This window comes from Drosophila serrata, unplaced genomic scaffold (assembly GCF_035046125.1).
Source record: "Drosophila serrata isolate PLE 108 unplaced genomic scaffold, ASM3504612v1 contig_4, whole genome shotgun sequence".
Lineage (NCBI taxonomy): Eukaryota > Metazoa > Arthropoda > Insecta > Diptera > Drosophilidae > Drosophila > Drosophila serrata.
This window is the reverse complement of record NW_028256902.1, coordinates 60,546-83,177: the sequence shown is the minus strand read 5'-3', so window position 1 is coordinate 83,177 and position 22,632 is coordinate 60,546. Positions and strand designations below refer to the sequence as shown.

Below are 22,632 nucleotides of genomic sequence, written 5' to 3'. Positions count from 1 at the left end.
ATAACATTGCAGAAAGAGTAAGGAAAGCAAGCATCGCATTCTACTCCTGCAGGAAAATGTTTGGGAACAAATGGGGACTGCACCCAAAGATAATTTTATGGCTCTACACTGCAGTGGTACGACCAATTCTTACATACGGAGCCCTAGTATGGTGGCCGGCACTAACTAGGGCTTGCAACAGAACGAAGCTGACACGGATGCAACGGGCAGCGAGTGCAATGCGCTCATGCCCCGCGGCTGCTCTCAACGCCATCCAGGATATAATGCCGATAGAGCTGTTCGTGAAGGACAATGCGGCACAGAGCGCAGTAAGACTGAAGGCGAGCAATTGCTGGAGGGACTACGGCGCCGGGTACGGCAAGATCCTTGGAAACAGTGGCATTAACACAGACGTTAAGACCGACTACATGATCGCGGAACTGAAATTCGGGAATGCATTCTCGACATCATACCCATCAAGGGAAGACTGGAGTAGGGGCAGAGTAGTAGTGGAGAACGAGGTGTCCCTCTACACCGATGGCTCAAAAATGAGCTGCGGCGTAGGGGCTGGGATCTTCGCTGAAAATTGGAGAATTGAACAGGCTTTCAATCTCTCTAACTCAGCGACGGTCTTTCAGGCTGAGTTACTAGCCATAAGGGAAGCAGTCGAACTTTCCTTAAGGCAGGACCTCAGGGCCAAAGGAGTTCGAATCTACTCGGATAGCCAAGCGGCTATAAAATCCCTATCTGCCGTGAAAACGAACTCACGACTTGTGGCAGAATGCAAGAAGGCCCTTAATAGACTTGCCGACAAAAATAAGGTACAAGTAACTTGGGTACCGGGACACAACGAGATCCCAGGAAATGAGAAGGCAGACGAACTAGCCCGTGCAGGCTCGGCAGGGCTAAGTTCTGACTTCGAATTACCGATCTCCCTAAACGCGATCCAGACAAGGATCCATGACCACTTTAGGCAGATAGCTAATAAAGAATGGCAAGGCCAGAGTGATCACAGAAGGTCAAGGGAATGCTGGCCGAGGTACGACGAAAAACGAACCAGGGAACTGCTATCCAACAGCAAGCGGGATATCAGCAGGTTCATGGCACTCACCACGGGACATTGGGCGATCGGTTCGCACGCAATGAAGTTGGGACTGCCATACAACGCAATCTGTAGAAGCTGTAAGCAACCTACAGAGCAAGAGACACCGGAACATCTGCTCTGCTTCTGCCCAGCGCTAAACCACATCAGATTTCGCCACTTCGGTGCCTACCAGATGGAGTCACTGAGAAACATAGGAAAGCTGAAAGTTTCGGCAATCCTAGGTTTCCTGGCTGACTCTGGATGGTACTGATAGTGTATAACAACAACAAACAGAGGGAGTGGAACAAAAAGAAGCTTAGCTCTAATTGGAGGCCCCAGCAATGGGCCTCACCACTGCAACCTACTATATAAATCATCCGGGTAACTATGCGTAGCCCCACGAGTTCCATCCAGTTTACACTTACCTAACCTAACTTTAACATTTTCTATGCATTTTCAGATTTGGTATGACAGCTATTTGATAAAGCCCTGCATAAGACAAAATATAATTGATTTGTAAGTTGAAAAAAATGAGTTCTTGTTTTTCGTATACTCATTTCCTGTTCCGATATGATATAGTCGTCCGTTGCGCATACATGCATTTCTGTAAGGTCCACCGTGGTCGAAAAATAATTTCTTTTCAATATATGTACATAGTTCCATTAAGAAATCTTCCAATTAATAAAATTTTAAAGAATTTACTTAATTGTGGAACAGGTTTTGAGATATTCGAATATTTGTAACTTTAATTTAATATACTCTCATTGGTATATAAGTCGGAAGGTGCCAGTTCGGACGACTTTATCATATAGCTGTCTTAGGGCCGATTAGAAAAAAATTAGGAGCGGAGTGGTGAACATTATAATGCCCTACAGGTGTATCACAACACATTTTATGCTTGCACTTGGTTCGTTTGCGAGCGAACGGCATAGAATAGGTTAAACACATCTGTCAAGTTCAAGTATTTTGTACGAATTCTATTCCAATTATACCCGGTAAAGGTAACTAGTATTTTTTGATTTCATAAAATTGCCTTCGTAATATCTTATGGAACAACTAATGAAAAGTACTCCCTTTAAAGTTATATTAAAAACGTCTTCATTTTAGTTAACAAATTAAGTGTAATTTTTAAGCCTTAATTATGAAACAAAACTGTAAATAAATTTTATTAGGATTGATTGAAATTATTAATTATTTTTACTCAATAGTAATGACAATCACAAAAATAAATCTGCGTATTGGTACTGTGGAAATTCACTTATTTAATTGGGAATGCATTTTATGGGACAGTACAACGAAACGAATTAAGTGCAAAAACGAATAACTAAGTTTGGCGAAGTATTACACATTTTAATTAGTTATTTAATGACGAAACGTGTGTCAAGACACAAAAAATAAAAGTAGGTTTAACAAATATATTGAACCAAACATATCAATACTATTATTGGTCAGCGCTGTATATGATAACGAAAATGCTCTACCACATAAGCCATAACAGTGACACTGAGGTGTTATTTTTCCTATTAGTTGGCAGTCACTCTGCTGTTCATATAGAATTGTTGTGCGGATAGCAGTAATGTCAAAACGTATATGCATGCAGCGATCCAGCAGTTGTAGGCGTTCTGAAAATATATAACGTATCCAAATTAAATTATGAACAGTATCAGCAATCCCTAATTATAACTAACCTGTTTATACGCTCGATTTGCGGCTGTATAGAAGGCTTCCAACGAATGGTATTCCTCCTCTAGTGGCAAGTCCTCGATAAGGGCCACACTATTTATGTAAAAAAATAGGCCCATAAGCACCTACAAAATCAAAACATATTCTTCTTATTATCAGACTATAAAAACAGAAACCTTGTGACTCCAAGGTGTACGCAAAATCAATCAGGAAAGTATAAGTATATAAATACTTACCAATTGAACAATGCCCCAAACTGATATTATCAGACCGCACAGGGACAATTTGGGACCACAAATTTTCATCTTGACGACAATTTAAAACACGGCAAAAACCTCCAATTACTTTTTAGTCTCGCTAGCAGACTCTTTTGTGGTTGAAAACTTTTCTCAAGCCAAAGTCGTCAGGTGAATATCATGTGACCAAATTTCAATGTGACCATGCAGCATTATAAAAAAAATATAATTTATCATCATCAAAGTTGCGTCGATGAGTTATGAAATGGAATAATGGAAAATGGCACACATTTCAATTTTGGTAAATCAATGGAAATAATATATACAAATATAAAAATAGTATTGCGATACTGCGCTAATGTATTGTTCCGGATAGGAAACAACCCAAAAATGTCAGCGACTGAATTCTTGAGCAGCTTAATTCAAAAGTTCAATGGTCAAAAAAACAGCAAAACGGTTTTTTTTCTATTAAGAACTAACGCATGTCCGAGATGCTTCATGGGGCCTTCCCTCATGGATCCATCTGCCTGTCTTCATCGATTGAACGCATGGTCCAAAAATAATTTGACGTTGCCAAATTTCTCATCCGTTGTGCTTCTGCATTTTAACTTATTTTGACGATAATTAGGCGATATATTATTTCAGCGAAATTCTGAATTCACATTCAAAAGTAAACATAGATGGCAAGGAACGGGTGAAATATGGATGGAGTTTTCTATTTTAATTTGAGCCTCTACCACTAATTATTAATAAATACAAGAACTATATTGGCATCGGTAAGCGCTTTCAATTGGCTGAAATTGAGCTTATTTAGCTATATATAAAATAAAAAAAGATATTCTTTGGCTCTTAGCATTGTCAGCTGCACCGTTATTTTTCGCATTCCTTTTCGGCTTGCTTCTGCATAGATCAAGCTACGCGATAAAAAAAATTCATAACATGTCAACAAAAACAAGAACAAAAACTAAAATAAGTTGGTATGTGCAAATAAAGCATTTGGGTAAATACTTATGAGACTTTTGTATATCGGCTGCTGGAAACAGCTCCTTCGAGGTCGCTATAACGGACTTTTTTCTATATGGGTGAGTTTATCTAAAACTTTCCCTCGTGAAGAAAATTTTAAATTTGTTAAATAGCTTAACAATAACTTATTTATTAGATTCTAAAGTCAGGGCAGGTTCAATAGTTAGGTCCTGTGCAGCCTACTGATCCGATCCCTGATGTCCATCAGATTGAATTCCGAGTTGATGGGTTGGTCGGTAGCCTCTGCATTCTCCACTTGCTGCTTCTAATTTCGTCCTTCTTTTAATCTATCCCAATAGGGGACTTCATGAATTAAAACTTTGTCGTATAAACGTTAGCGCTGGTGATTGATCCGCTACAATGCTATTTGTAAAAGCAAATTTTTAAACTATGTACATATGTATGTTAAAAGCTAAAACAATGAGACCAATGGTCATGGATTAAGCTTTAAAGCTATATGTATGTATGTTTCTTTAATGCCACTTTTCAAAAACACAATTTCATTCAGATAGCTTCAAAACTGAGAGACTAGTTGTATAAACATTAAATGGTCGGAGGTGCCTCCTTCACTGCGTTGCAAACTTCTGACTGAAATTATAATACCCTGCAAAGGTATAAAAATGATGCCCAATGCATACGTACAAAAAAGTACCGTTTGAAATCTAACAATTTCATTAGTAACTCTAATTCAAAGTAACTGTATTAAGCAGCTGTGATGTGAAAAATTGAAGTATTTCAATGTATGTATGTATGTACTTATATAATGCTTTTAGAATAATTTACATTAAAAATTAAATGAATATTATTAACAAATGTCAATCTAAACATTGTAATTTTTAGTTTGACACCTCATATGTCGCAGTACGCCTATAGTTTTAACTGTGTTGAAGTTTAAAGTATGATGTGCATACCCTGCAGTACCGCATGTCATCAATAGGCCACTGGCATCAACGCGCCGACTGCGACTTCTACCGATGCGACGCTCTGCCGACTGCGACTTCTACCGAGTCGACTCTCTGCCCACTATACAGTTACGACAGTAGTCTGTTGTTGACGATTTGTTGATGATTCATCGATGAATTGTTGATGAATTATTGATGATTCATCGATGAATTGTTGATGAATAATCGATGAATTGTTTATGAATAGTTGACAGCCTAGGACATGCCCAAGTTAAATTCATCAACAATTCATTCATCCATTCATCGCTGAATCATCAACAACACCGCCTTGACTGTTGATGAAACGTTGATGAACTACTGATGACTGGTACTGCAGGGTACTTTAAGCTGTAAGCCACTGTATGTATGGAGCAGCATTAATATTTAGCAAGCCCCATCAGTGTTTTAGAGATGCAGCTACATGGAATTTCTTGAGGGAATAATGGACCATAAAATGTATATTAAGATTATTGAAAGAAATTTAAAGAAAACCGCAGAAAAGCTTGGAATCAAGGAGTATTTTTATTTCTACCACGATAATGACCCGAAACACACGGCCTTAAACACTCGCCTCTGGTTGCTGTACAATGCTCGGCGACAGATTAATCCTCCTCCACAGAGTCCCGACCTCAACCCTATAGAGCACGTATGGAATCAGTTAGAAAAAAAACTTCGAGGTCGCGAAATTCGTAATAAATCTGACTTAAAAGCAGCGTTACAAGAGGAGTGGAACAAAATGGACAAATCATATTTAGAAAATTTAGTTTCATCCATGCCAAGACGACTTAAGGAAGTGATTAAAATGAAGGGATACCCCACAAAATATTAAATTTAATTTAAACTGCTAAATTAACTAATAAGCTAACCTTAATCGCGGTGTATCATGACTTTTGTGGAATAAAAAGTTACGAATTTTTTCATTTTTAGAAATTTGTAAGTAAACTAAAAGAAAAAGTTGTAATTTTTATTTGTAATAATATTAAGGAAACTAAAACAAACGCACAATTGATAAGATTTATACAACATTTAACAAATCGTTAGCCGGATGAATTTTCGACAGGGACTTCAAATGAATACAAAATGTTATCTTACCAAAATACTATATACTGAGTATATGTGTAGCTTAACTTACTAAAAACAAAACGATGATTCTTAAATTCTTTCAAACAAATTTGAGCCGTCCAATGTAAGAGCCATATTTAAGGCTGAATCCTTAAAGCATGTCTAAGAACGTTAGAGCTTACCGGTGTTTCAGATTTTTCTCAATCGCTATAGAGGACGCTAAATACATACATATGTATGTACATACATATGTAAGCACCTTTTCACCGTTGCATTTAAGGAAGTTGTAAATTCTGGCATTCTCTAGATAATCGATGGGCACGTAGTTACTTTTTCTGCTCTTTCTGTTATTCCTTTTGGGAGACGTCAGCAATTTTCCCAGACGGTCAAGGCTTAAATTTTGTCACATACCCCCGATCTCGAGTTACCACCAACAAAGTAATACTTTTTGTGCCGCACACGAAGATCGTTTGCTCGTATTCTCGGCCATGATGACGGTGCTGGTTGCTTTTTTTTGCGGACGGCTCTTTCCGTTAGATCTTGTACCCCCCGCTGTCCTAAATGACAACAACGCATTAGGAACGTACGACAACGTTCCAATTAAAGATTCCTTTGACTATATGATTTATTTTTTTTTTAAATACTATTTTTCTTTTAGATTACATTCCTGAATATAAATAATATTACGATTACATTGACAATATGAACCTTATTTTAGACATACATAAATATATTACTTCAAAAAACCGCATAGAATACTAAAAAGAAATACTTCATGGCTCCACTTACAAATAGTATTAGAAATGAAATGCAATGTTAATAGGATTTAGGTAAAATTGCTAGCCAATATAAATTAATTCAGTAAAGGACTTGTATGTATGGATGCGGCGTACGTTATGTATTCATCCAGTGGTACAATTATCTTAACATTAAATTATGCATCCTTGTGGAACTCCTCCATGCACAGTTTGCAGCTCCAAGAACCCTCTGGTGGAGTGATGAGCGGTGGTGAAAGGCAGTACATGTGGTAGCCACGGTCGCAATCGTCGCAGAATAGTAGCTGGTCGTCATTATCGGAGGTCCCACAAATAGAGCAGTACTTGCATTCAATGCATTGCCAGCGATAACGTTTTACTGATATAATCATATTCGCTGTGAACTGAAGACACGATGGATGGCCTGAACGACCGCAATCTGAACACGACACAAGTTCTTCGGGCATATTGGTTTTCTTATTTTCCCGTTGATCGCCGAGGCAAAAATCGCAGTATGGAGATGGTTGAGCGATGTCGCGTTCAACGCGTTGCTTCACTTTTTTGGGACTAGCTCCAACAGTTGAAGACGAATGATTCGCTGCAGCATACACTGCCGGAGCACTAGAGGCGTTGGATGTTGCTGAAACCAATCCCATGCTCATGCCTCCTGCCACACCAGTCATAGTCGCTAAAGGAATTGAGTCATTGGAAGCTCCAGCATCACTTAAATTTTTTTCATATGACAAAGATATATTGTTCGTTGGCATGAGCAGTGCTGACTGCGAAGATTCATCGTTTGTGGGAATGGGTGACGCGGAGTTGGAGTGGGATGCATAGATATTACCTGTCGCAGCAGCTGCCGCCGTGCTAGCTGCATGTGCCACCGCTGCGGCAGCTGCGGCTGCGGCTGCAGATGTATTTGCATTATTTCCACCAGCACCACGACGCCTACGATCAGTTTCTCCTTCAACAATGTTCCTACGACGATTACCTAAAAATATTTAAAAATTATATTATACAATAAGACTTATAGAGAAACACTTAAAATCTGATTTTAGATATAGAAAGTCAATATAGTAAAATTTGCTTTTTTCCATAAATTTTCGTTATTATGAGAGACAGTTAGCTTCGGGAAGCGAAACTAACCTTGCAAGTTAATTTGGGACAAAAATGTTTAAAAAAAATTATAACTTTTCAAGTTTTCTACAGATTTTCAAATTTGAGATAAAGCCATTTTATATTATTTTACAATTTTGTTTTAATTTTATGAAAATCGGGAGACTATATCATATGGTAGCATTGCAGTTATCGAAAATGTAGAGTAAAATGTCTAACTATGAAACTGTAAGACTGTAACTATATTAACTATAGGTGACCGCAGAGAAATTAGCAATTATTTCGTGGTTTTGAACAAAAATATACATATATAATTTATATTATATTATTTATTAATGATCGAATTGAAATCAAGGGTATACAAACTTCAGCTTCCTTGTTTGTTTCTGTTTCTGACGATGTCGTTCGATTTCGTGTTTACCTTTTCCTGTTTTCATTTCATATACCCTTGCAGGGAATTATAATTTCAGTCAGAAGTTTGCAACGCAGTGAAGGAGGCATCCGACCATATAAAGTGTATATATTCTTGATCAGCATCAACAGCCGAGTCGATCTAGCCATATCCGTCTGTCTCTTTCTGCGCAAACTAGTAACTCAGTTTTGAAGCTATCTGAATGAAACATTGTAGTTAGTCTTCAATAAACTCTCACTCGTATATATGTCGGAACGGGCCGGATCGGACGACCATATCATACAGCTGACATAGGAACGATCGGAAAATATTCACACAAAAAAAAATATAACATTTTCAGGTTTTTAACAGATTTTCATCAAATTAATGTTATAGGCTTTTTATATAATTCTTCAATTTTGTGAAAATCGGACTACTGTATCATATAGCTCCCATAGGAACGATCGAGAAGATAATAGAATTAAAAATGAGAACATTTTCAGCTTTCAACATATTTCCATCAAATTTTAGATGTAGCCATTTTATATTATTCTACAATTTTGTGTACTATATCATATAGGTGTTATACAAACGATCCTTAGATCTGGAGAAGAAATGCAAAACTGTGTATGTAAATGTGAATATGGGAATATAATAGGTGAATGAAATGAAAGCAGACTTAATTGTTTTTTGACATTAATATATATAATTTATATTGTATTATTTTCTAGTTTTCAAAGTTCTATCTGGAAGGGTATATAAACTTCGGAGTGCCACAGTTAGCTTCCTTTCTTCTTTTTTTGGAATCGTTTTCTTATCAGAAAGTTCAATATTTTTTACTGCTTAACGAGTTGGCTTGGTTACTTTAAATACTTAACACGGTGTTTTAGTTGTTGTAGAAGTAATAAACAGGCAGCATCTTCTAATTTAGTTAATTTATTTCTAAAAAGAGACTATAAACTTCCATGTAGTATTAATTCCAGTTGTATTAATTAAGTTTTGTGTCCTATTTAATTTTTTGAATTAAATAGATTTATTTATAAAACAGTATATACCGTCAATTTATAATACCAATGCTATCCTTTGCATTAAATAATTATTTTAAGCCGACACTCATTTCGCCAACAGTCTGGCAACCTTGGCAGCCGAGACAAATTTTTTTTTTTGTATTGCCACATCTATTATTTAATTTAATTTTAATTATTTTAATACGTAATTAGTATCTTAATCGCAAAATTTATGCGATTCGCACAACAGGCACCTTTTGTGTGTCGGAAATTAAAAGTAAATGGCTTTTTCTACTTTAGATCTTGTTTGCTTGAGAAAAATATAGTTTACTCAGTCGTCTATCATTCCGGTATGTAGTTATTTTATAAAATACAACCGGGCCCAGCGAACTTGTCTTGACACTAATTGATATTTTATATAACCCCAATTGATAATGCTAATTAAGAAGATTTGCTATTGCTTTATGATTTGTCGATTAGATTTGCAAAAAAAAAACAATCGGAAACAAGAACTCTCCATTTGGCGAGGGGTCGATAAGTATATCGCAAAGGCTGTCGTATTGTTGGTGAAATGAAAAAGCCAGGTGAAAATACTAATAAAATACAATTCATTAATAACGTTAAAAAAAAGTAAAAATGTCGTTTATAAATAATGCTATTTAATTTAATTACTTAATTAATAAACATGCAGTAAAAAAGTAGTTGAGACCATCGGAGTTAAAACAGTGAAAAATAAGGCCGCCCTTATGTGTGGAAAACAGTCGTTTATACTATCTTTCCATATATTAAAATTAATTAGATAACGAGGAATTGGAAAATCTGAAGTTATTTTTCTTTAACAAAAAGCAAATGCATTTTCCTCAAAACTCTTCAACCTTAGTGGTATAAGCTTATAAAATACTTTCAAAATATAGTGGCAATATACGATTTTGTAAAATACTACTACAATTCGATTGGTGCCTATCATATTTCACTCGTCCATCTTTGTTTACATTTTCGTAGTGAATGGTCGAATTTTTACCGACAATAAGAAGAATTCAGAGTTGTACCACTAAGCAAGAAACACATCGAGGAGTCAAACAGTACCAAAAAGTACTATCACAAAAACGGCTGAGCCTGGAACCCCAGACAGTGCTGCCAATTTGGATTTTTTCCCGTCAAAACTGGCTTTTTTTTAAGGCTAACTGCGGGAAAAATTTGTGAATTGCGGGAATTGTGAAAAGCGGGAATTCTGGCTTTTTTGGAAATTGAATTGGCTTTTTCCCGATTTTTTTTTGTGTTGTTAAAACTTAAGTACAAAATATGAAAAAGTGGCAGCTAATAAGATAGCTTTACGAACAAACCAGATAATGTAGCGACGTATCGATTGTTTTAATAGATATACGCTAATTTCATAAGTCGCTTAGTTTTTCCATCTGTATATAAAAAGTGCGCGTAAATTGTTAGCAAGTTCTAAAATGCCGAAGGAGTATAAACAAAAATGCCGCGATGTCTGGCTTAAAAGTGATGAATTTAAGGCATGGATTCGCAGGGATGACACAGACCTGCAAAGGGTTTATTGCAACTATTGCAAGACTACTATGTTATTACAGCTAAACTCAGTGATCTGCGAGCTCACGCTGCAATAAAGAAGCATACTAGTGCAAGCAAAAGATATTCATTTCTATTTATATTCATTATATTTATTTTAATATACAGAAACGGATTGCGAAGGGTCGGGAAATGCTGCGTCGACTATGAAGTGCCAATCAAATATCTGCAGATGATGATAGGAACTATTAGGTCTTACGAAAATAAAGAAAGACCATGAAGAAATTGATCAAATTATGGAAATCTTTTAAACAAAAGTGAACTTATTAAATTGTTATATTTTTTGACATTTTTTCTATTATTTATACATTTGTTTCAGCTTTTTTTTTTTTTGATTTTTTTATAATTTTTTTAAGCTTTTTTTTTTCACTTCTCCCGTCAAAAACAGCTTTTTTTGTTGGTCAAAAGTTGGCAGCACTGACCCCAGAGCACCCGAACGATATGTCTAGAACCCCAGAGTGCGTTCGGCTTTTTCGAGTTCGAAGCATTTGTTCGAAACCGAGCACAACAAGAATTCACTTTTCAGTGGCAGATCGACCGTGAAACGATGAGCAGGGGTGCTTTCCTTTCGCTGTGCTCTCGTTTCTGTGTATATGTGTATATGTGTGGAAGCGCTCGCACGTTTGTATGCGTGTTCAAATTTCAGCATGCAGAGTCTTTTTCAAAGATTTTGGACGACCACAGCCAGTGCGCCGCGGCGGCGGCTCACTTGCTTATGACGTCACAGCAATACTTAGCGGCTAGTGCTTGCATTGGGGGACAAATTATTTAAGTTATTTCACTATAATTACTACTTATTTTAATTTAAGTTTTTTTTTCGGACTATATTTCCCAAAAGGCATTTTGTTGATGAATCATCGATGAAATTAGTAAAATTAGTATAACCTTGAAATGGATTGGGTTTCAGGCGATTATGTGATACGAAATCAAACAGGAAAACGGCATTTTATTTGGGATGTCTGCTGCTTTCACATTATCTAGGATATATAAAAAATACAAAGGAAAAGTTTTTTGTTACCTTCCCAATTTTCATAGTAAATACGGTTGCATCAAAAATAAAAATTAAAGACTAATTCTACCATAAAAAAAAAAAACAATTACAAAATGTGGGTGATTTAAATACATATAAGTAGTTTTTCTGCTATTTCTTTTTTGTTTTTAGGTTTAACGCTTATATTTTTAATTAATGGGTATCAAAAAACATCGCAACGTTGCAAAAAAATACATATTGTTACCTTTAAAAACTTTAAAAAACCTATAAACAAAAAACATAAGCAGAAAACTGTAAATTTAGTCAGTATTCATTACTTCGAACAAATATTTTAGAATAAATACATATGTACATTTATAATTCATATTGTATTAAGTTCCTATTGTTTCTTGTTTGAAATAGTAATTGTTCTATTTTCTTTCGAGTCATTTATAAAAAAAAATAACTAAAATTTCGTAGTCATTCAATTTCATACAAATGCTGCCAATGTACGGAAAACGGCATACAAAAGAAAATAATTATGCAGCCAAATAAAATTAACAGACAGCTTTCCAAGTTATACTGCATAAAAAACTATTTAATTTCAGTTAGATATTTGCAACGCAGTGAAGGAGGCACCTCCGACCATATAAAGTATATATATTCTTGATCAACATCAACAGCCGAGTCGATATAGCCATGTATGTACGTCTGTCCGTTTCTACGCAAACTAGTCTCTCAGTTTTGAAGCTATCTAAACGAGATATTGCTGTTAGTATTCTGTATCCTCTCATTCGTATATGTATATGTATGTATATGTGTCGGAACGAGCCGAATCGGAAGACTGTATTAAATTATACCTTTTTTTAGTTTTCACAAGATTTTTATCATTTTACCATTTTACTATTTTATATTATTCTACAATTTTGTGTTCAATTTTATAAATATCGGTCTACTATATCATATAGCTGCAATAAGAACGATCGCGACATTAATACAATTAAATATTTAACTTTTTCAGTTTTTAACCTATTTTTATCAAATTGAGGATAAAGCCATATTTTTCTACAATTTTGTGTACAATTTTAGCTGACATACGAACGATCGAGAAATTAATACTATTAAAAATAAACCTTTTTCAGTTTTCAAGAGATTCTCAATTTTTTGTTCATGTTTGTGGCAGCCTTTTAGTTTTAAACACTTCACTTTTTATTGTTTATTGTTCCTTTCTTCTCTTATTAATCTTTCCTTTATTATTTAATTTACAGCGTTTTATAGTTGGTTTTTTCTTTTCTTCGCTCTTGTCTTTACACTTGTTGCCTTTTTCAGTTTCTATTACCAAGTGATCCGCTGCTCTCCGTTACCACTAAAACAACCCCCATTTTTCAAGCGAGTCCCTCTCTCCTGATCTTTCATGAGAGCGTAACTTCTCAATTTCATTATGACCTATTTACAATTTTTTAGTTATTTACAATTTGTTTCCTTACTAGAATTAGTTTACAATATTTCAATTTGATTTCTTTAATTTACAATTAAGTTATTCATTTTATACATAATCATATTCGTATCCAATATCTAATATTATTTGCACTCCAAACGCTTTGATATGGATATCGAAACAATTGAAACCCGTCAATGTCTTTCAATAAATATCTGTAATTTTTAATGATTTTGTCTATTACATAAGGACCTTTACTTTTCGGAGTGAGTTTTCTCGACACACCCACAGTTGATAGTTTCCTCATTGTGTTATCCCAAATAATATTTCACTAGGACACTGCTTTGTGCTAATATGCATTGTATTATTAATTGAATACTCTACTTTTTCGATAACTTTATCCCAATGTAATCCCCTTTCCGGTTCTGTCAATTTTGCTATCATGGGTCCTAGACTCCTTTTGATCCGTTCAACTTGGACGTTCGCCTGTGGCGAGCCCGTTGCTATTTTTATGTGTTTAATACTACTGTTCACCATAAACTCTGCAAATTCGGAAGATGTAAAACAACTGCCTCGATCTGATATTACACATTTAGGTCGAAAATAATCTATTAGTACACTAATCACCTCTTTTGTATTTGTCGTTTTTGTTGTGTACAACCTAACAAACTTTGTGAACGCATCTACTACAACAAATATGTGTTTTTTCAATCTGCTACTATCTACCGGTCCATAATGATCTATATGAATGACCTCAAAAAGCTTATTGCCTTTTAGTATACTATGTAGAAGACCATCCCGATTACCCACCTTCGGAGAATACGCTATGCACTTCAAACAATTTTGGGAACCAGTAGATCTTCCCAATAATGTCTAACATTTAATCTCTCCTATATGACCCATTTCGACATGATTTGTACACACATGTTGCTCCATTCTATTCGGTGCATAAAATAATAAGCTGTTGTTACTTTTCCTATAAATCACGCCATTTCTCATTTCATATAGCTTATGCTCACTCCTTAATATTTTCCTAATTTCCTGAACTTGTACATCTAAATTTGTCTCAAATTTGTTTGTCTCCACTATCATTATGTTGTTGCATCTGCTTAACGCATCTACAAGCTGCATTTGCCTGCCTGCTTTATGTTTCAATTTATAGTCAACCTCCTGCAACTCCATCTTGCTATTTTTGGATTCAACTCGATTTTATTGAGCGTTAACGTTAGAGGGACTGCAAGTCTGTTAAAATTTTGAACCTTTTGCCAAGTAAATATATTCTGAATCTTCTCAACGCATAAATTATATCTAAAGTTTCAAATTCAAAACAGTGATATTCTGCTTCTTTTGTTGTCGGTTTTTGAAAAATTAAAAATTGGATGAAACTTGTTGCCTTTTTTGTCTAAAGGAGTACAGCCCCAAAACCTAAAGCGCTTGCAGAACAATGAAGCTCTATCTCATCTCTAAAATCGTATATCGCCAGAACTGGAGCTTTCATTAATTTAGATTTTTAAAGCAAAAAACAACCTAATTCTTCTTCCTCAAACTTGAACAGCCTATTCTTTCTTAACAAATAATACAAAGGCTTCGCTAATACTAATAAATCCTTACTGAATCGTGGAAACTATGAGCACAGACCCAAAAATCTTTGAACTGCTTGCACCTTCGCTGGATTCGGAAAATTTTGTATAGCTTCCAAGCCCTTACTGTTCGCCTTGATTCCATCTTTTGAAATTAGAAAGTCTCTATATTTAACCTTGTCTTGTATAAATTTGCACTTGTCCATTCTCAGCTCTAATTTATTTTCAACTAACCTTCTAAATACTTACACTAATACTTCTAAATGCTCTTCAAAATTTTTGCTAGCAATTAAAATATCCATATAGATAATCACTTTATTTTGTCTTATCATGTCCAAAAATATGTCATTAACAAATCTTTGGAATACCTGTGGAGCGGTTTTAAGACCCATAGGCATCGGAAAACTCAAATTTTCCTAAAGGTGTAGTAAACGCTGATGTTTCGGTAACAAATACATGAAAGTAGCTGTTCACGGCGAAGGAGCGGTGCCCCCAAAAGTTAGCTTTAATTCTTCGATAAGCTCGTTCATGGGCTTCGCCAACCGCCCGGCATCAGCATGCAGCCATTGTAGGGAACCTCTTTGAGTTGGCTGATCAAAAAAATTTGTTGCATGTCTGTCAACCTATGAAGGGTCGAAATGTTGTTCCATTTGTCAATCCATGACCGCACACACACCTTGCGACCGAAGTCCATCAGCATTTCCCTGACCATGCACTATGGTCCAGAAGTTGATTTTTTTGGCATAAATTCGAAATTTTCATGTTTATATTTTGTATTTTTGATTTAAAATTATTAAAGTTAAAATATCAAACATAAACAAAACTAAGAACACATGCTTTACAAGCTTCTCTGAAGTTTTTTATGAGCTTTCGAAACCACACAATCGAACAGCTGTTTGGTAATAAGAAATTGGCGGCAAATTGCTCTGTTTACTATTTTACGTGAAAATAAAAATTCTTTGTCCGAACAAACTGTTGATCGTAATGGAAATTGTAAATCAAGGTATGTATTTTTTACTGAATATAGTCTGTTAATGTGTAGTCTTAGTGTTTGTGTTTTGTTTAATGTTCAATTTATGTTTATTTTCTATAGAAAATTAACATGCGTCCCTTGTGTTTCGTGGAAAAAACGAACGACCTGACGGCTGCTGACAAAAACTAATTACGTCAGTTTATACTAAAATATGTCGCTCTTTATCGGTAATTAACAACTTTTCCCCGTTCGTCCCCCTTTTCACGCAATTCCGCAATATTTAGCGACGTTCGAATTTCGCGACAGCGATCTCTTCGATATTTGGGTCAGCAATAATCGCAAAATATCATCTGTGTTAGATTGCATTTATGAGAAAATGAGCCATTACCACGTCGAAGATGATAAAAAATTAGAAATCAATAAAGAAAAACAAGTTATTTTGAATCAATTATTAAAATAAGGTCTACCAAAATGCAACTATATGGTCGAACGTTTTCAGGAAAAAATGTGGAATGATATGGGTCTACGAGTAAGCGTGCCAAAGCAAAATGGTAGCGGGAACAGCAATGACGGTAATACAGCAAGAAGAGCTTTTGCAAATATTGAACAACTATCATCCATAACCGGCTTTGACAAAACCCTTTTAAATAATTTTCACGTTATATTAATAGCAGTTTCATGTAACTTTTATATAAACTCTGACAAATTTCGAACTTTTTGTGAGATAACTTTTTTCCTATATATGCATAAATACCCGTGGTACCCCATGTCACCAACGATTCACAAAATATTAGTCCACGGTTTTTAAATAAATAATTCAAAGTTAGTTCCACTAGGATGCTTAGGCGAAAATGCTTCAGAAGCCCGCAATAAAATCTAAAAAAAAGACCGACTCTCACACGCAAGGAAAAATAGCCGAAACAATACTATGACTGACACTTTCCACAGGGCGATCGATTCCTCGGGTCCGTTACTATCTAGTGTCTGTTTAAGGGAAAGAGAACGAAAAAACACAAAAAATGCAATTCCCAAAGTATTAAGCCTTCTGGAGCTGCCGTCAAGCGAGAACAACATCCCATTTGAAAAGGAATTGCAATCTGATTGTGATTCGGATGACGACTTAAACGAAGGCAGCTCAATAATACTAGAAGAAGAATATAATGTTTAAGACAAAACCCATAGATAACATATACATATGTATATATATAAATGTAAGTATATTGTCTGAATTCAGCTTCATACTCAATTTCTAATTATAATACTACGAATCGGTTTGTATGGGAGGCAATAGAGGGCGTGGTCTCACAGACTCAAAAGTTTTTTTTTTTTATTATTGTCTTTCTGAAAAATCATAATGTGCAAAGTTTTAGGTCTGTAACTCTATTTTTTGAATTCATGCCAAAAAAAATTGACTTCTGGACCATAGTGCCATGTTAAAACCAGGTGATGCGAAACTCTCGCTGCCATACATTTTCAAAACCGTTGTCTCTGCCGTCGTCTCCATGTTGTGTGTTCTGGAAGCTTCTGTTGAATTGCTGTTCGATATTCTCGAAACTGTTGTTGCCTTGCCGTCCTGCATTCTCAGAACCATACCGAAGTCGAGCATTTTCGTTTTTTCCATTCTCGCCGTCGTCTTTGCTCTGGTTGCTGTCGACGTGCGCACCGATTTGGCGATTCAAAATTGCCTGAATTTTTCTCGTCTTGACAATGTTCTAGCGCAATTCTCCAAGAGTTTCCTTTCCGATCTCCAGCTCATCATCGCTTTCCTCGTCCGTGTCACCTCCCTCCGCTACACCCGAAGGCAAACCTAGCTGTTCCATTTCAACACAATCTTCCGGAACAATATCTCGAATTTCTATAGGCACCTTAGCTACGCTAGCGAATAGCTCCACTCTTGTGCCCTTCGTAGGCAAGTTCAACAGCTCCAACCACCTTTTCAACTGCACCACCGTTATATCGGCTATGTTCAAATCCATTACTTTGCTTTAGTTTCCCATTTGAAGGGAAACAAATTTGTTTCTGATTCCCACTTCTGATGTTTGTGGCCGCCTTTTAGTTTTAAACACTTCTTATTCTTTTCTTCTCTTATTAATATTTTCTGTATTATTTAATTTAGAACTTTTTATACTTGGTTTTGTCTTTTCTTCGCTCTTGTCTTTAGACTTTTTGTCTTGTTCAGTTTCTATCACCAAATGATCCGCTGCTCTCCGTTACCACTAAAACAACCCCCGGTTTGCAAGTGAGTCCCTCTCTCCTGATCAATCATAAGAGCCTAACCTCTCAATAAAAGTGACCAGAGTATACTAAAGCTAACTGGACTGCTACAATTTTAAGAATATCTTTTTATCAAATTTGAAATATAGCCATTTTACGTTTTTCTACAATTTGTGTTAAATGTTATAAAAATCGGACTACTTTATTATATAGCTGCCATACAAACGATCGTTAAAAATAGAAGAAAATGCAATACTTTGAATGTCAAACTGTAAATATTACATGTATAGGTTAAAGAAAGCTAACTTCGGTACGTCGAAGTTTATATACCCCTTACATTTTATATTTACAGTTTGACATTCACAGTTTCATTTTCCTCTATTTTTAACGAGCGTTTGTATGGCAGTTATATAATTAAGTCATCAGGTTTTCATAAAATTCAAATCGATATTCTAAAATAATTGAGAAGGGCTATATATTTGAAGAAAGTCTGTTGAAAACTGAAAAAATTTTAATTTTTAAATTGATTAATTTCTCGATCGAAAATTTTACACAAAATTGTAGAATAATGTAAAATGGCTATATTTCAAATTTGATCAAATTCTGTTGAAAACTGAAAAAGTTATTATTTTTTTGTACAAATTTTCCGATAGTTTGAATGGCAGCTATATTATATAGGCGGCGCGTTCCGACATACATATATATATATACGAGTATATAGAAGACAAACTGCAGTTCCATTAAGATACTTCAAAACTGAGAGACTAGTTTGCGTAGAAACGGACAGTAGGGATGGAGAAACATCGATGTGTGCGTCAATAAATGTTTTCGATGTTTAAAAAAAAAACATCGAGTGAAACATCGATGTTTCTAAAAAAATGGAATTTAACAATATAACTAGATTTTATTCGAGATCTGTGATATCAGGACTATCAATAGTATTATTGAAATGTGAATTCTTATTGTTAAATAAAAGCTTGTTCACAGAGCCTTGTCCTGCGGTCACTAATGGTTTGTCCAGCTTTGCTGAACACTCTTTCCGCTTCGCATGACGAGGCTTGTTTAGACAAGTATTTGGCTGCTACCAATTTTAAAGAGCAGTAATCAGTACTCATCTATAAAAAAAATTTAGCATTTTCCGCATAACAATTTTAAAGTCTTTCCTTCCAATATTTTAAAGGGTCTTCATTTTCTCCAAGGTTTTCTTTTTCGGAGTTGTGTGAAAAAACATCGATGGTGGTGACCCAGCCATCGATGGTTCCGATGATTTGCAAACATCGATAACATCGATGTTTCACTCGATGTTTCTGCACCTCTAACGGACAGACGAACATGGCTAGATCGAATCGGCTATTGATGCTGAACTTGTGAAAAATGTGCAAAGACAACTACACTCCTGTTCATAATTATACGATACCTATAAAGTTTTTGTTTCAGCGGTTGTAGGAGAATGGAAACACACAGTAGATCAAAATAAAGTATGCCGAATAATAGTACAAAGAGTTGTGCACAAAATGCGCTATTCTTATCCTTGTTTGCATCACTCGTTTTCAAGTAACGGTAAAAAAAAAAGGAAACGCGCCTTGATTTAGGCTACGCTGCAATTGTTTCAAAATGATACGACACATTTCATTATTTTTGTTTACAGCTAATATTTTATTTGTTTAATTGTTAATAAATTAATATTAAAAGTTAATAACGGCGCCTTGTGCTTTTCCCACTTCAAAAATTCTTTTAGGCATTGAATTTATAAGGTTTTTTAAGATATTTTGGTCCAAGAGAGACCATTGTCTTAAAATTTCATTTTTGAGACTTTTAACAGTCTGAAATTTGTTGTTGTTGGCGTAAACTCGCCTGGCTAAGATACCCAAGATGTTTTCAATCGGGTTAAGGTTAGGAGAGCAAGCCGGCCAATCCAAACCTATTTATTTTATTGTCATTGAGGAACCGTTGCGTCTCTTTGCTTTTATGTTTGGACTCATTATCCTGCATAAAAACAAAATTTTTGTCCTTATTTTGATCCGAAAATGGCAGAAGACGATCTTTTTTATAGTCTGCACTTTTAATTTTTGAGCTTGTAAAGCACAATTCAAGCGTACCAGACGAATGAAAGGCTCCCCAAGCCATAACTGATCCGCATGTTGCATGTTAGGAACATAAGGGGATTCTTACCCAAATCAAGCCAATAGGGACGAAACCCATCTGAGCCATCAAGATAAAATTATTTCTCATCAGAAAAAATGATCTAAATGTGAAATATTGATAACAACCTTTATAACCAACATTAAGTTAAAATTCCATACCGAGACCCAGTTTGTTTCTAAATTGTTTTCGGAAAACTGAAGTCGTGCTCTTTTGTGCTGCGGTTTTAATATCGGAGTTTTTTTTCAAAACTACTCTTACAATATTTTCGGAGCTTAGTAATGTTAGTCAGATAGTCCTACGGGACACAGGACGACTGCAACACGCAGCAAGTGAGGCACAGGATGAAAAAGAATTGCTTGGATTGTTAAGTACTCGACGTTTGTCGCGATCAGATAGCTTCGGCTTTCTTCCAGAGCTACGCCTGACACCATACCCATCCACATTTTTCAAACATTTGGTAATAACACAGGGTGTTCGACCCATCAGCCGGGATATTTGGCTAACATTAAAGCCAGACTCGTTATACGCCTTAATTTTTCCCTTCTCTCCTTCGCTTAATAAGCTACCATGCGGAATTTTGTTAAAAAATGTATAAAATATTTTAAAAAAATTATAAAAACACTAATCAGCACAAAACCTTCCTCTTAGTCGCAATAAATGAAATGTGTCGTATCATTTTGAAACAATTGCAGCGTAGCCTAAATCAAGGCGCGTTTCCTTTTTTACCGTTACTTGAAAACGAGTGATGCAAACAAGGATAAGAATAGCGCATTTTGTGCACAACTCTTTGTGCTATTATTCGGCATACTTTATTTTGATCTACTGTGTGTTTCCATTCTCCTACGACCGCTGAAACAAAAACTTTATAGGTGTCGTATAATTATAAACAGGAGTGTATTTTACATACGCACATGCTTGTTTTGTGTTTACTCATACTCAAGCGTGATTGTCGTTGCAATCAAAAAATAGCCCCATATTGCAAAACGAATGTATGCCCGTTGCTCAACTAGGTAATTCTATTGTCTTTGGTTTTACTTACCACCACCTTTGCGACCACGTTTTGGTGTGCCCTCTGCAATGGCATTGGACCGTCGAGGGCGAGATCCTCGTTTCCGTTTGCCCCGACTAGTGTATGACTCGTCAAAGTCGTTATCTGAATCAAAATCGTCCTCAAAGTCATCACCATGATGATAATGCGATGACTCCAAGTCTTCATGAAACCACTCCTTCTCGGCGTTTGCATGAGAGTCTTTGCTGTCGTTATCTCCTGATGCTCCCATGGAATTACCATCAGCAGCAACAATAGCTGTAAAAATATAAATCAATGTTTATTATTATGTATAACTTTACTCAATTTCCTTTTTTTTTATATTTTTTGACGAGTGTTTCGAAATGCACCTTTAGAAGCAATCCATCAAACCATTAATTCATCATAATATTGTATTTAACGTTAAAAAAGAATTTCCGGTTTTTGTATTGCCGAAAAGGGAGTATTGATTTTTAAAACGCACACAGTTTGTTACCTGGACTCTCAATCTGATGGATATCACGTGCCACTGCAGCCCCAACCGCTGGTGTATGGTGGTGATGATGCGGATGTGGTTGATGGTGGGAGTGTTGAAGATGGTGTTCGCGGTACTGATAAGCACGGTAGCTTTGATTCGGGTTAAGTAAATACTGACGCTTAGGCTTGCGCCAACGTGATGATGGGTAGGTGTATATCTGTCCATGACGAAATCCTGGCATACGTTGCTTTTTTTTCATGAAGAGAGCACAATGGGTCTGTGCAACACCAGTCTGGGGGTCCAGAAAGGGCATACGAAGACGTCTTTCAATGCATAAACGAGTATTGAAGTTTTCGCTATTTTCTAACACTTCCTTGTACTTTTCTTTGTCGTTGAGAAAATTTTGAATCTTTTCAAAGTTTCCAATGTTTGCAACCAATGTTTTTTCAATATCAGACGCGGAAGCCATGTTGTTGCCGTCGTTGTGTTAAAAGTAACAAAGCCAATCAAGATCAAATAAATGAATACTACGTGACTAGTGGTAATGTTTTCAACATTTGAGTCTTCCTCCTAGTTAAAAAACTCGTTTGTTTTTAACATGGAAGATTAATCTGTATTTTCATTACAAAATATAAGGACGCAAAAAATAGTATGATAATGAACCCAAAGATAAAATATACCGCAAAGCCCTCAGAACTATAACTAAAAAAAGGCATTTAAAATATAAAAATACACAGTAAAAATACCATGAAAAAAATAATAAGGGTATTCCATACATATGTAAAGTAGTTTGTCCACTTTTTGTCATACGTCGCACCAAATCAGAATAAGTTTGATGGAAGCAGGTAAAAAACTGTTGTAGTTCAACTTTTGGTTTGATCAGCAAAGTAATTTTAACTAATAAGAAGAATAAAAGATTCTAACTTCTTGACTCCGAAGT

At 35.6% G+C, this 22,632-nt stretch overlaps 2 protein-coding genes and 1 long non-coding RNA gene across 3 annotated transcripts; 1 reads left to right on the top strand and 2 right to left on the bottom strand.

The window, feature by feature from the left end:
* Positions 1-2,164: 2,164 nt before the first annotated feature.
* RNASEK (Ribonuclease kappa) lies at positions 2,165-3,139 on the bottom strand. The gene is made up of 3 exons (XM_020959661.2): positions 2,983-3,139; positions 2,752-2,871; positions 2,165-2,685 (listed from the first exon to the last, which is right to left on the bottom strand). The coding sequence occupies exons 1-3, from the start codon at positions 3,049-3,051 to the stop codon at positions 2,587-2,589; spliced, it is 288 nt and encodes a 95-aa protein (XP_020815320.1). The 5' UTR covers positions 3,052-3,139; the 3' UTR covers positions 2,165-2,586.
* Positions 3,140-4,428: 1,289 nt separating this feature from the next.
* Positions 4,429-5,944, top strand: LOC147645165 (uncharacterized). Its single transcript, XR_015273515.1, has 2 exons — positions 4,429-4,745; positions 4,846-5,944. It is a non-coding gene; the product is annotated as an uncharacterized LOC147645165 (long non-coding RNA).
* A 671-nt stretch (positions 5,945-6,615) lies between these two features.
* On the bottom strand, positions 6,616-22,420 carry d4 (double PHD fingers d4). The gene is made up of 3 exons (XM_020959434.2): positions 21,711-22,420; positions 21,227-21,493; positions 6,616-7,754 (listed from the first exon to the last, which is right to left on the bottom strand). The coding sequence occupies exons 1-3, from the start codon at positions 22,159-22,161 to the stop codon at positions 6,943-6,945; spliced, it is 1,530 nt and encodes a 509-aa protein (XP_020815093.1). The 5' UTR covers positions 22,162-22,420; the 3' UTR covers positions 6,616-6,942.
* Positions 22,421-22,632: the final 212 nt, after the last annotated feature.

Coding starts and splice junctions, on each gene's coding strand:
- RNASEK (XM_020959661.2), bottom strand. CDS start 3,051: ATGAAAATTTGTGGTCCCAAATTGTCCCTGTGCGGTCTGATAATATCA. Junction 2,872..2,982: donor TTTGGGGCATTGTTCAATTG/GTAAGTATTTAT, acceptor TTGATTTTGTAG/GTGCTTATGGGCCTATTTTT. Junction 2,686..2,751: donor CAAATCGAGCGTATAAACAG/GTTAGTTATAAT, acceptor ATATATTTTCAG/AACGCCTACAACTGCTGGAT.
- d4 (XM_020959434.2), bottom strand. CDS start 22,161: ATGGCTTCCGCGTCTGATATTGAAAAAACATTGGTTGCAAACATTGGA. Junction 21,494..21,710: donor CCATCAGATTGAGAGTCCAG/GTAACAAACTGT, acceptor ATATTTTTACAG/CTATTGTTGCTGCTGATGGT. Junction 7,755..21,226: donor ACGTGGTCGCAAAGGTGGTG/GTAAGTAAAACC, acceptor AAATATTTTTAG/GTAATCGTCGTAGGAACATT.